The 14,072-nt window shown below is 39.6% G+C and overlaps 2 protein-coding genes across 3 annotated transcripts; both read left to right on the top strand.

Annotated features, from left to right (window-relative positions):
* Nucleotides 1-1,055: 1,055 nt before the first annotated feature.
* higd1a (HIG1 hypoxia inducible domain family, member 1A) lies at nucleotides 1,056-3,484 on the top strand. Its single transcript, XM_026149958.1, has 4 exons — nucleotides 1,056-1,198; nucleotides 1,695-1,769; nucleotides 1,911-2,045; nucleotides 2,180-3,484. The coding sequence occupies exons 2-4, from the start codon at nucleotides 1,700-1,702 to the stop codon at nucleotides 2,254-2,256; spliced, it is 282 nt and encodes a 93-aa protein (XP_026005743.1). The 5' UTR covers nucleotides 1,056-1,198; nucleotides 1,695-1,699; the 3' UTR covers nucleotides 2,257-3,484.
* A 2,434-nt stretch (nucleotides 3,485-5,918) lies between these two features.
* Nucleotides 5,919-14,072, top strand: ccdc13 (coiled-coil domain containing 13). 2 transcript variants are annotated; one of them, XM_026150871.1, is made up of 13 exons: nucleotides 5,919-6,035; nucleotides 6,271-6,463; nucleotides 7,550-7,698; nucleotides 7,807-7,949; nucleotides 8,038-8,121; nucleotides 8,219-8,332; nucleotides 8,446-8,550; nucleotides 8,710-8,880; nucleotides 9,813-9,989; nucleotides 10,738-10,944; nucleotides 11,056-11,165; nucleotides 11,666-11,728; nucleotides 12,819-14,072. In XM_026150871.1, exons 2-13 carry the CDS (start codon nucleotides 6,276-6,278, stop codon nucleotides 12,898-12,900), a joined length of 1,593 nt encoding a protein of 530 aa, XP_026006656.1. In that variant the 5' UTR covers nucleotides 5,919-6,035; nucleotides 6,271-6,275; the 3' UTR covers nucleotides 12,901-14,072. The 2 variants fall into 2 exon arrangements, with proteins under 2 accessions (XP_026006656.1, XP_026006655.1); XM_026150870.1 differs by having other exon boundaries at nucleotides 8,216-8,332.

Here is a 14,072-nt window from a genome sequence, read left to right as displayed (position 1 = left end):
AGAAAGTGTGTACATTATTGTACTTTATTGAGCCCCGTGGGGAAATACCTGGGAACCATCTTTGACAACCTCCTGATATTCTCTGCCAACATAGAAGAGATTTTCAGAAGGTGCCACCAATGGCTATACCTCCTTGGGAAACTCAACTCCTTTGGAGTCAGCACACCCATCATGATGACTTTTTACTATGCCTTCCTGGAAAGCATTATGACCTTTTCCATCACCTGGTGGATCCACTCCCTCAGCCTTCAGAAGAAGAACAGACTGCAGCACACTGCATCAGTGTGCTCTAAAATCATTGGCCTGCCTGTCAGAACTCTGGTACAGGTTTTCAGCCAACAGGCCCTTAGACAGGCAGCCTAAATCATCAATGACCCCTCTCACATTCTTCACCCCGCATTTCAATGGCTCCCCTCTGGGCGACGCCTCCGCTGCATTTCCTGCAGGAGAGGAGGAGAGCAACCTTTGTCCACAAAGCCACCCTGCTTTTTAACTCCAGCCAATAAGACCATTTTCCACACCCATAAACATAAACTACTCTACACTCTTTTTATACTGCCAACACTTTACTCACTTACAGTTATTTATTCAGCTTTCAGTCACTTTAATTTTAAATCTGTGTCATTTTAAAACTGTATATATACTGTATATTCTGTGTATTTATTATCTCACTACTATTGCCTGTTTATGACCTGTCCTTATCTTCAACGTCATGCTGCTCTATTGTGTCTTAATTGCCCCTTGGGGATAAATAGTCTTTCTGATTCTGATCCCTGACCAACAGCAATGACAGTATAGTAAACTGAAACAAAACCAGAGCACATTAACACATACAGAGAGTGCTCCAGCATATCCTTTGTAGACACACATTACTCTAGGTCACACTGGGTCGTGTTCCACATGTTGTGAAAATGCTAACAGGACCTCATCCACTTTCTCCGCCTTCTTGAGCTTGTAGGTCCAAGGCTTTCGAAGATGTTGCCTGTATTTACTACATTCTCTTGGAACGTGAACACAGCACAGCGGTTGCTGACGTCAGGCATGCGTATGAGGGAACTGTTAAGTAGCACGCAGAATGTATCACGTAGATGCCGGCTTATTACTTCCTCCATAACTACAGGCTGCTGCTCGGAGGAGACGTAGATCTCCGCGGATAATTCTTTCACTGGTGCTTCCAGCTAACGACACCTTAAAGCAGGTAAGAGGGAGCCCTCTTCAGTTCGGTGGAAGTGTCTTTACGTGCTTTTTAAAGTGTAGCTCATCTTAACTCTAGAGTTGTTGCTTTTCCACATTTTTCTCCCGCACCACACGGAAAGGCCTCGCAGCTGAATAAAAATTCTTCCCTTTCAAAATATCTAATATTTAAATATAATACTACTTAAAAGTGTCGCGTCATATCAGGCACAGTTGTTTAATGTTAGGTCTGTGAAAGATGGGTCTAGTCCGTGCCCTTCATCTGTCACCTCTGAAGTTTTCATGTCCTGTTAATAGCGACTCTCGGGCCTCTTTCGTGGGAACGACTTTTAAAGCCTGATTTTGGAGATTTTTTTTTTTGTGTGAGGCACAGCCTGATACTTCCTGACATGTTTCTCTATGCGTTTTATTGGTTTCTATCAGCACTGAATTAGCTTGCATGCTGTACTGCTACACGGCCAACAAACGTTTGAACTCAGTCGACCTCGTTCTTGTTTCAGGCGAGATGTCTTCTTATGAGGAGAGTGAGTCCAAATTCTGGCGAAAGGCAAAGGAGAATCCATTTGTCCCAGTCGGTGAGTACATATTATGACAAGGACAAATAAAATATGTGCTCAGAAAAGTTTAAGTTTTGGGGTTTATTGAGTGAGTTTTCAGAGGATTTGGGGGATATGTTGCTGTCTTATTTTTGTTTTAGTGACTTTTGCTTTTTGCAGGGATGGCTGGATTTGTTGCTATTGTTGGCTACAGGCTGATGAAAATGAAAAGTCGTGGAGATACAAAAATGTCGGTGCACCTGATTCACATGCGTGTAGCTGCCCAAGGCTTTGTGGTGGGAGCAATGACTGTTGGTGGGTCATCTTTCAGTTCTTACTGCCAAACTGCAACCAGTTCTTTATTTGTGATTTGTGGTTTGAACCTGAAATCATAATACTATAAACACGAGTCATTTTACATGCTTCTTATGTTTTGTTGTTGTTTTCAGGTGTCCTGTTCTCCATGTACAGAGATTACTTTGCAAAGCCTATTGAACAAGAACAGAAAGCAACCCAACCCAAGTGAACATGGCCTCTTGGACTCATATTTTATGTCCCTTAGTATTGCCTCATATTAAGGTGTGCACAAGATTTGTTTCACAGATGTCCTGACTTTTTTTATGCACATGTCTTCTGTAAATAGCTGAAACTATTTGATGACACTGTGCATAGTAGGAGTTGTATTGATCCCATCAGATTTTTCTTGGTGTTATTATCCCTGATAGTTTGGGGGCATTACTGAAAGTTCATCTGCTCTTGCTGTGAGTGAAATATCTACAAAATAACAAAATGAAAATGTATAAACTTTGCTGAACATGTGTGTTACTAAGTTGGGCCTGGATTAAAAATTAACCACCAAATGCTACATATTTATTTTTTGTCTCGTATCAGCTAACCATCCCTGTTCATTTCCTGTACTAATACTGGGATGTTTGCCAGATTAAAATTGATTGCACCTGAGCTCATATATTTCTAAATGAGCATCTCAGTGCATTTTGGGTATTTAAAGCCGTTCACAGCACTTGGCTGTCAGATGGAGCAGAGCCCTAAAGTAAAAAATAATGATAGTGATAAAATAACTGATACTGGTGGTGTTGAGCTATCTTATCCTATAGAAAAAAATCTATATAGCCATTATGTTGAAACTGTGGAGAAAAAGGCTTTAATTCTGTAGCTTTTATGCAGTTTCATTGTAATGGTGAAATTCTTTTATTTATTTTTTCACTTCAATTTAGCACTGGCTTCCGTGGAACAGCTATACACTGTGTAGCAGCCTAGTGTTTAATTAGTTGCCTTGTGAAGTTATTCTCTAAGCTAAGTTGTACACAAGTACAGGATGTCATTTTAGAGCTGTTGTTTTTTTAAGTGTTAAAGAAAAAAGGTTTTTTTTGTGTATGGATTTTGGTACCTTGATGTGTTTTGACTGTTAAATGTTGTCTTTGTGCCATTATATTGTTATTGATCACCCATCTTCTGGGTTGTGTAGTACACCTACAGCAGCTAAAACCCTTACAGTTAACAGGAAAGGCTCACAACACTGTAAACTAATGAACTCAGCAGCATGAAAGGACAGACTCTACAGTGATCATAAAGTTCTCCCCAAGTTTGAACCACAATATAACATTGCAGCTTTTTGTTGTTAGGGTCTTTTTTTTTTTTGAGCTTCTCACTGACAACACAGTTTCTAACAGGTCAGGTAATCTTCTAACCCTTTCTAATTCTACCAAATAAAGCTTCTGTGATTTGCTCAGTCATATGCTGTTTCTATTCACTTTCTTATCAGGGAATGCCTGGCATCATTTTAAGCTGGGATAAATGCTTTGTCACTGTGACTTTGGAAAGTGTGTAAACAGGCATTTCCTTGATATTCTACCTGACGCGTGCCATGTATCGTGTTACATCCTGTACCGAAAAGAGCACACCTATCAATGGCATGCGTAAACATGCACAGATCCTGCTGTTATCTTCATTTAGTTGTCTTGCACAAAATTATGCAAAAACAGCATCAGTAAGAAAGGTGGTAGAGTGGTGACCTCAAACAGACTCCACATCTGAATGTATGTGAAGTGACACATAGTTAGGGTCCCGTGGCACGGGTGACTGCATAAGGTCCAGGGGCCCAAATCAGCCTGGCTCCAATCTGGACAAAGCTATCCAGTGGGATACTAGAAAATGCCAAGGAGTGCATATATTTTGAACTACAGAAGTTTTAATGCTTTGCCTATTCTTACAGATCCCCACCACCTAGTGTGATCCGTAACATACCAAAGTACAATAAAAAAATTTGTGAGTTCATAAAAAGTTTATATAATAAATTTATAATTACAACAATTTATGTAATTTAATTAAAATGAACTCTCTTTTTCATTTTTTTCAATGATTTTAATTTTGTTATTTGTGCTACTTTGATATTATATATATACTTTGTAGTAGCCACCAAAATGTTGTTTAACCTGTTTTGTGCTTTAATTGATGCCTTGTTAAGCTATTCCGAATATGTCATTTCTGGTCTTGAAGTCAGAGTCTTTCAACTCTGTTAACTGATACACTATTATATTATTTGTATTCATTTTTCCTCTAAACGGGGAATTAATTGCATCATTTTGAGGTATGAAAATGCTTTGTCACTGGGGCTGCTGTGAAAATAGGCATTTCCAAGACATCGTATAAAGTCTACGTGACATCTGCCGAGTATCATCTTACATCCAGTACTGACAGTGTTGGGAAGGTTACTTTTAAAATGTATTCCACTACAGATTAGAGAATAAATGCCCCAAAATGTATTTTGTAATGTATTCCGTTACGTTACTCAATGAGAGAAACGTATTCTGAATACTTTGGATTACTTAATATATTATCATGCTTCTTTACAACTACATGAATGTACTATTGCTGTGTGATTTACTACTATTACTGAAGGTTACTCTCCATACCAACACCAGCTAGATTTTTTAATCTTAACATAAAATGAGCAACAGTATGGTGGACATTAGGTAAGGCTGCGCTTTTGTGTACAACCCCCCCCCCCCCCCCCCCCAATACTGTGTTGTATAGTCTGTCTGCTGTCAGGATGAAGGACATATGATAGCGCTCAGTCCTACATTGTAGCTTTAACAGTCTACTGCTGAAGGAGCTGCTCAGGGACAGATGCTGAGAGTTGTTGTCCATAATGGACATTAGCTTGGCTAACATCCTCCTCCCATCCACCTCCTCTATGGAGTCAAAGTGTCATAAAAGGTCCTTGTAATGTTCTGCACCTCTCAAAAGGCTTCAGCTGACCAGCAGATGAAGACAACTTTGGTCGTTCTTGTACACAGGATAAGAGTTATGACCACTCCAGTTTCCTGTTAAGATTTGTATGTATCTATCACTTCCAAAACTATCCAACCCGTGGATGTTACAGTTACAGGCCTACATTATCACTGCAATATACAGCTAAGCAAAGAGTTATGCCTTTTTGCTTAGCTGTATAGCAACATGAAACAACAGCAAGGATAGGAAGGGGCCTGCCAAATCAAATATGTGGAGCTAACTGCTGTGCTGACCTCTTGTGACTAAAGGAGTAACTCAAAGTAGCTTTGATCTGATCGCATGCTTAAACACCATAGAAGAGTACCTCTGGCTGTGATTAAAACCACATTTACAAAAGATCGTAATTAAAATTAGTTAAAAACACTATACTGGGATGTATGGTGACATAACATGAAACAAATTGAGCCTATCCAAGCTGTCTGAGGGCAAGAGCTGGGGTACACCCTGGACAGATCTAATGTGAAATATATTAAACTAACTAACTAAATTAAAATTTCCAATTACATTTTTTTGTAGTGGTGAACAATCTACAATCCACCGGAGGGAGCTGCAGTACAAGTAGCCTCCTTATTTTCCACTACACTGGAAAATAAAAACAAAAGAGCAAAAGAAGAACAAAAACAATGGAAGTTTCGCAAAACCTAGGCTATACTGAACGAATACTAGCACAGTGCCCAATAAGTTTAAGAAGCACTGCAGATGCAGAAGGTGCTTTTATCTGTCAGTGCAGTTAAAAAAAATGAAGTAAATACATTTGTGCCATAGAAAGTCAGACTTTGAATTAAAGGTGACATATCCAGGGCACAATTAAAAAAATATGTTTTAGCCTTTATAAGCGTCCCCTGGTCTCTATGACTACATTTCTGCTCCCGCGAGATGTTGTTTTAAGCTGAGCTGAGTCCCCGGATGGCAGTTGCTATGGATACAGGAGTTGTCTTCACCTGTGGTGAAGTTTACAACCAATTTGTTTACACGGACCCGACTAATTAACAGGTGAGATATTTTCTCTTCAACTTAATCTCTCTTTAAGGGAACTTTTCGCTTAGGCTCAGAAAATAGTCTTTCGGTACGTACGTACGGTTTACGTACCGTAAACGTCGACTACAGACATCGTATTAAGGGCATTCTCTCTGTGTCAGATAAGAAGCACAACACGACATAATAGTTTAAGCCTCAGCATTGATTCGATTATAATATCAACCTTTAACTTTCCAATGCCATAAATCAGAGATCATGGAGTCTGAGGATCAGCTGAACGAACTGCGGCTTCAGTTTCAAGCACTGCAAAAACAGCAGGAAAAAAGGAAACAGGAGAGGAAAAAGGAAACACAGCCAGACAAGCTCAATGACAGTGGCGCTCAGGATGATTTGGATCTGTCTAACCAAGGTGTTCAGGCAAGCTGTGATGCTCCCCAAAACAGGTGAGACTTAAATTAAATGTTTTTCAAGGTATTTTCCATAAATGTTGCTACATAAACCACTATGAAGGAATATATTATTCAAGACTGGAAATCTTTGTCATCTGCATGCAGTCATGTGAAAAACTAAGTGGCTTGCAGCAATAACTTCGAGTAATCATTTTCTGTATGATGAATTTTGGCTCACTCTTCCATACAGCAGTGCTTTTGTTCTTTGAGGTTTGCAGGGTAGGTCCCATGGCCTGATAAGTCAGGCTGAGGTCTGAACATTGACTTGAATTGCAACACATTCTTTTGTTGTTGTTCAGTCAGATTTGCTGCTGTGATTGAGATCATTGTCCTGTGATTGCATGATCAAATTTCAACCAAGTTTGAGTTTTCAGACAGATGTTCTCACATTTGACTCTAGAATACTTTGGTACTGTATACAGAGAAGCAGTGACTGCAAAGTGCCCAGGTCCTGTGGCTGCAAAACAAGTCCAAATCACCACCCCTTCACCACAATGTCTGACAGTTGGTATGAGGCGTTTTTGTGCTGATATGCTGTGTTTGGTTTTTACCAAACATGTTGCTGTGCATTATGATCAAACACATCCACTTTGGTGGACATTGTTCCAGAAGTTTTGTGGTTTGTTGAGATTCAACTCTGCAATGCCATGCCATGTTCTTTTTAGAGAGAAAAGGCTTTCTCTTGGCCTTTCCAAACAAGCCATACTTGTTCAGTCTTTTTCTAATTGTATTGTCATGAACTTCAATATTTAACATGCCAAGTGAGGCCTGTAGATTCTGAGCGTTGCTAAGTCTGTCCTTGGGATGAATTTGCTGGGACACCCACTTTTTGGAAGATTGTGGCATCTGAATGGTCCGGACCAGTAAACTGCCAAAATTTCTGCTTTTCATAGCGCTCACACTTTCTGATGATCAGTTAATTGCACATGGCTGCCACTAACCCATTTAAGGTAACCACTAAAGGTGGACTCAATTTTTCACAGGACTGTACAGAATCCCATGAAAACTGTCATTTTCACATGGTTGTAAATAACCATTCTGTCATGTTACATTCATCCTTGTTCATTTTGTCTACCATAGGCTGTTGCACATTCAGAATAAGGCCCTCCTTGACCAATTGAGAGAGCTAAAGGATGAAAATGGTCGGCTCTTCAAACTTCTGAGCGAGAAGGATTTTGAAATTAAGCACCTGAAGAGGAAAAGAGACGAAGAAAGACTGGCTTTAGCAGGTATAATGTAAATTGTTTTACTCTTTTTTTTTTTTCTTTTTTTTTTTTGCATTGAGATGTTACAGACATGTGACAGCTTCTTCCTGCTTCATCAACTCATCTGTTTAGGTACTTCAGGCTTGGCAGGAGCTGTAGCTGCCACCAAGATTGTTGAGCTATCCAAGAAGAATAGAGAACTAACTGCTGAAATTGAGCAAGAGAAGATTAAATGTAAGCAAAACGGCAACAGAATCAAAGAGCTTGAGAGAGAGGTAAAGTTTTGCTTTATGTGTATCATTTGAAATAATTTGATGCATGAAAATTTGTCCTTCTCAGAAAAACTGTTGTGACTTTCTGTAGCTGCAGGCCATGCTGGTACATGGTGTACCTGGGCAAAAAGTAGATTCAAAGTCACCAGTTAAGATCTCATCTGAAGAATGTGAGGTAAGGAATAATAACAAAAGGAACATTTTGCTGTAGGGTCCTAACTAAAATAATGGCATCACTGAAAGGATCATTTATGACTTGTTTCTGAAAGCAGGAAAGTGCACTGGTTAAATCTCTGCAGGAAAAATTAGCAACTACCCAACTGAAGGTGACTGAGTATCGCAACCAGGTGCAGTCTGCCAAGCAGGAGTTGAAAATGGCACAGAAGGTAGGAGACTTACTTTATTTTCTGTCTTATATGCAATCACTCAAGAAGAATATTTTATATCTGAATGATTTTTCACAAGTGACTTATAGATTCTAAAATATGAACTACTTCAGGTTCTGATTAGTGAGATTGGAGAGGAGGTCAACCTTCAGCAATTACTAAGCTGCCCTGGGAGCTTTAGAGGTCGAGCACAGCAGATACTGGCTCTGCAGACAAGGGTAGGTTCAAAATTGAAGTTGAACTTGATTTTACATAAATGTATTTTAAAGTTACAACATTATAACCAATGAAGTGCTTTTCAAAATAGTGAGTTCACAGGAAAGCATGAAAAAAAAACCCTGAAACTGAACTGATGATGAACAAAACTTGAACAACAGGTACGAGAGCTTGAGCAGCAGCTGAACAAATCAACACAACAAAGGCAGTCAAGTGTTCTGAGTGGAGAGGAAGAGTTTCTGGGCATGGGTGTTCTTCAGAAAACTCCTCCTCAGGAAAGAAATGTCAACTACATCCGCACTATAGAGAAAGAGAAGAGGGTAGCCCTTGAGGTATGTATAGCCACAACCACAGAGGCCTGCAGACCAACCATCAGTTGCTTGGCGAAAGTGTGTGTGTGTGTGTGTGTGTGTGTGTTTTTCTTTTTTTTTTTACCAATGCCAGCCACTTATTAAATGAAAATTTGAATTTCAGAGATATATAAAAAGTTCTTATTTCAAACTGACTATGAGAAATGGGTCCATGCATTCATATCAAGCAGGTTAAACTGTATTGCTGTAAGAGAGTCCTTACACATATGCTGTAAGTTCAGCATTTTATTAGCACTCAAGGAGCGAAGTCACAACAGTGGTTCCAAGTTCAATGCAGAATTACATTTAAAACCCTTCTATTAGTTCATAAAGCTCTCAATGGCTTGGCACCCCCAGTACATCTCTGACTTGCGCAGCCTCTTTAACCCAATTAGACCTCTCAGGTCAGCAGGTGCAGATCTTTTGGCTATTCCCAAAATTAGATTTAAGTGTGCTCAGGTGCTTCAGTTACTGTGGTCCTGTTGTTTGGAACAAGTATCCCACTGACTTGAGGTCAGACAGACTCAAACCATGTTATCCTCACAGGCTTCCAGTTAATAATTCTGTGTGTGTGTGTGTGTGTGTGTGTGTGTGTGTGTGTGTGTGTGTGTGTGTGTGTGTGTGTGTTGACTTGTATTTTATGTCTCTGTGTTTTTAATCACCTTGAGCCAGTGCAAACCTACATACGTTTTTCTGATTTCATTTCTTATGTTAAGAAAACAGACTTTACATGTAATCAAAAAAAGAAACTGCCATTTAGTGCCTGCTGGAAGTCACGTGCATGTTGGATTGTGAGAGGGTTGTTGACTGGTCTCTCTGTCTGTTTAACTGGGACTTAGGCAATGATTTTATATGAACATAGACATTACATTGTTAATGTGCTAAGGCCCTTCTCTCCTTCCACAACTGTGCAGAGGCTCTCAGTGGATTATGAGGCGCTCTTGAAAGAACACAAAGATGTGAAGCAAAAGCTGGAAGCCTCTAAAGCCAGGAGCAAAACTCTATCTGCTGAAGTCAAAATTCTGAAGCATCAAATATCAACCCTGATGGAGAAGGGGAAACACGATGATGAGTTCGTGGCTGCTTTGATGGTAAGAAATTAGACTGGAGACAAATATCTGGTTAGAGTCGTATAGATTCTACCTTTTAATAAATGTATATATTAATAAGAAAGTAGGTATTGTAAGACTTTAAATAAGGTATCTCATGCATGATTACACTATTAATAGTTTTGTTAAATACCATGGCAGTTAGTACCTATGCCGGCTTGTACACATACACAAGAGACACGAGAGTTCTTCTTTACTGATGTTTACTGTGCTTCTCTTAACGTACACAGGTACACCGTAGAACTGGTGAATACAAATGTACAAGAAAATTATATTTCAGCATTAAAACATATTGCAATATAAAATTCACAAAATATAAACAAACATACCACTTTGGCCTGCAAGTAGACAAACTGGTGTAACTGGAACTTAGGGCTTATTTCTTCTTTCTTAGCTTGACTTTTACACGGCTAGACCGTCACCATGCGCAGCTTCTCTGACCTTACTTCCCAAAACAGGAAGTGACCTCTGCCCTTACCTTATACCAAAAAAGGAAAATGTTAACACAAAAATAAAACATACAAAATAAAATGCGTTAGTTACATTATCATTACAAGAGCTCCGCCTAGTGGTCAAATACTAACATTTCACCAACTGTTACAGTACCAATTTCACTTGACATTTATGAGTTGAAGTCAACATACTGCAAAGTAGAGGATATCCTGTGATGTGTCCATGCTTTACTACTACTGTTCCTATAAAGTGTGTATATCTTTTCTACCTCTGGCAGAAGCAGCAGGCCCAGATGCAGATGGTATTAAAACAACTCAGCGAAAAGCAAAACGTACAGAGCAAGGTGATGCAGCAGAGTGTAGGACAACAGCTGAGCAACATACCTTCAGAGCACAGTGCTATCATCCAGAGATTTAAGGAGATACTTGCTGAGAAAGATGCCATTATCAAAAAACTACAGAAAAAACAGCAATTCTCTGATAAGGTAATCAAGAAATAATTACCAGGGTTTTTTTTGTTTTTGTTTTTTTATTTTTGTGCATTCTCCGAGATTCAGCATGAGATGTCTGACCAGCAATTAAACGTGTGTTTATAGGTGTTGAAGAACGATGATGTGCACAGACAGCCCAGCATCAGGATAACAAACTGTACTTCTGCTGTTTCCCCAGAAGAGGGAGACATTACCAAAAGAATTCCATCTTCAGGGTACTTGTGCTGGTTTAATATCTGATAATCATTAAAATATGCTTATTGTTAGTTTAGCTTAGTGGGTCCCAATCTGTGGGATATGGATCCATTGCACGTGGTGAGAAATAAAATATTTAAGCCAAAAATTACTTAAGTAAGATTAAGCTGGGAACCTTTTTTTTTTTTTTTTTTTTTTTTTAGGTTTGAGAAAGAATTATGACGTGTTGAGTAAGAACTGTTTTAGCTTCATACAACTTTGAGGAACCCTGATTTACTTCTTTAGGACAGATAATTTTTGTTCATCTCGTCTTCTGTTTTGCACTTGAAACCAGCCTCTGAGGCTAAGTGTCACACATAGCACTGATATCTCTCGTCTTGTCTAGAAACATAAAGCTAAATAATTACCTAAGGTTAACATTGGGGTGCACTGTTATTGGCGTATTGATGACTGTGATGTTAAACACTTCTGTATTCCTGTGGGATTTCTGTTTACCACCTTCAAATGTTTTGTTTTTCAGTTCAATTTCTAAATTTGGTCACAAACTGGTGCTGCCAGCTGTGGGAAGTGGCATAGAATTCACGTAAGTTTAATGTGTACCATGTCTGCTCTGTACTGACATGGGCATCACTATGAAATTAGTAAACAAAATTCCTGACTGTGACATGATAACCCAAGTCCTCTTTGTGGAGAAGGACTAACAAGCTTGAGAGGTCTGTAGAATATACTGCAGATGTTCTTTAGTTGTTGTTTTTTTTTTCTCTTCAGTCTATCGCTCACAGTGTAATTCTGTCAGTGGGACAGGGTTGTGAAATGCACATCTTTGTGTGAAAGTATAGATCGAAAAATACCACTTCACCTGAAGGCTTAAAACAGTTTTGATTGATTCCTCCAAAATACCCAAACAAAAAAAAAAATAGATAAAAACATCGAGCAAGCAGCACAGGTCATGAAATGTCTCCAAAAGCGAGATAGTTTTCATTTTCTTACAGAGGATCCAGATTGCTGTAGCTAACAGCTCTCCAGCTTGATCTGGAACGGCATCTTTATGCCACTGCTGCTGGCTCTCTTACTCGTCAAAGATGGTGATGAAGGAGTGCTTTATTGGTGAAAAAAGGCCAGTTGAGTCGATACCCATGTGGTGGTTGTTGGTTGTTTGGTTGTTTTGTTTTGTTGGGGTTTTTTTTGCAAATGAAGTGGTCGGATGATTCACGCAAATGTTCTTTCTTCACATTTCAAGTTTGCACTTTTGCGTACTGCACAAAGCTAAAGTAGCCCATTTTATTTTCTTGTCAGTGTAAAAATTAAATGCTATAATGCTGCACAACTAAAATGTTAAATCAGTTTGTATATTTCCATCCCAAGATTACAAACACAGGGAGGCTATTTCTGTTGGTGTTTGTTCATTTTATTTATGCAGTGCACACCACAGTAATGACTGTGGTGTGCACTAATGAGAGCGTGGTGGTTTATTTTCCAGTTTTCAATTTAACGTCAGAAATTTAATGGTGCAAAAATGAAACTTTATATAAAATTACACATATTTATCAAGCTAATAGCTTGTCTGGGTAAGTATAATCTACTGTATATTTGTCACTCCAAAGCTGTGTCTGTTAAGAAGAATTCCGTTGCATTAACTCTAATGCAATCCAACATTTGTCTTACTCTTCTAGAGAGAAAGTGATGAGCCACACATGTTTGGAGGCACAAGCACCAAGAGGAGCACCACAGGCCAGTGATCCTGGAGGAGTTTGAGAGGCCAAAATTAGATTAAAGTAAACACTGTCCATGCAGCATGGCTAGAACTGATATGCCAAGGCTCAGTGACAGCATGATGTGACAATATCAGGATTTTTTTCTTCTTCTCTTTTTTTTTTTCTTCTTTTTCAATTTCCCCCTTATCTTTCTTGCACGTGGCTATCACAGCTCTGTCGGCAGGAGCAGAGTCCCTGAGCACCATGGAGTCTCTGAGCAACAGGAACTGTCCACAGACAAACCTGAACAGACTGTCCAACAGTCCAGAATTTGTAAACACTTTATTTCTTTGACAACACTGCCTTAAACTGGTTCTGGTTCAGGAGTTTTCTTTCTCCAACCATAAGAGTTAACCAGACGACAGAAATAATGATGTGCGGCGGTAGACACGCTGCAGATAGCAGTGCTCATTCTGCCCGTCACATCAAGGTTGCACGGAGATGTTCATGTTGTTCTTGTATGTTGTCTCTTGGCTGGTCATTCAGCTGGAGGAAACGCGGGCGCTGAGGGCATCCCTAAAGAGCACTCTCCACCATGACCTGCAGCTTTCAGTGACGTGATGAGACAAGTCAGGCATGTTTTCCTGGAGGCTCTGTGACAGCACAGACAAGACACTATCCAGGGGAACTGGCTGGTCCCTGCTCAGCCTCACTTCCAGCTGAGCCCTACCTTCTCCTGTCACATGTGACAAAACAGCAGCCTGCAGGAGAAAGGAAAAAAAAAAAACTCTCCTCTTCAGCCACGCAAACATTATATGCATCTCTGACTTTCTCTCCATTTGAGTCCCCGAAAGACAGTTTGCGACGTAAGGTCGGGTGACCTCGGTTTAACGACTTAAGTACCTTGAGTAAAATAGCTTTCAACTTAACCCTGATGGCATCAGACAAGTGTCCCGGGTGATTGCAGGAGCGGTCAGTGCTGATAAGACGTCTCCCCGTGGTTTCACATCTCGTCTGCTCGCTGTTTTATAAATGTCACTGTCACATTTTATTAAATATATGTTTGTCTTTCCTCGGCTGGTAACCTTAAATGCATTACAGGTATCGAGACCAATGCTGTCTGTTTTCAAAGTAAATATTTTCTGTAAACCAAAGAAACATCCAAATTAATCAGTGAAAAGGAACCGAACCCTCAACAAATATTTTCAATACATTGTTTACCTTCATGGCGAT

This window comes from Astatotilapia calliptera, chromosome 18 (assembly GCF_900246225.1).
Source record: "Astatotilapia calliptera chromosome 18, fAstCal1.2, whole genome shotgun sequence".
In the NCBI taxonomy this organism is placed as follows: Eukaryota; Metazoa; Chordata; class Actinopteri; order Cichliformes; family Cichlidae; genus Astatotilapia; species Astatotilapia calliptera.
This window is presented reverse-complemented; position numbering and strand designations above follow the sequence as displayed.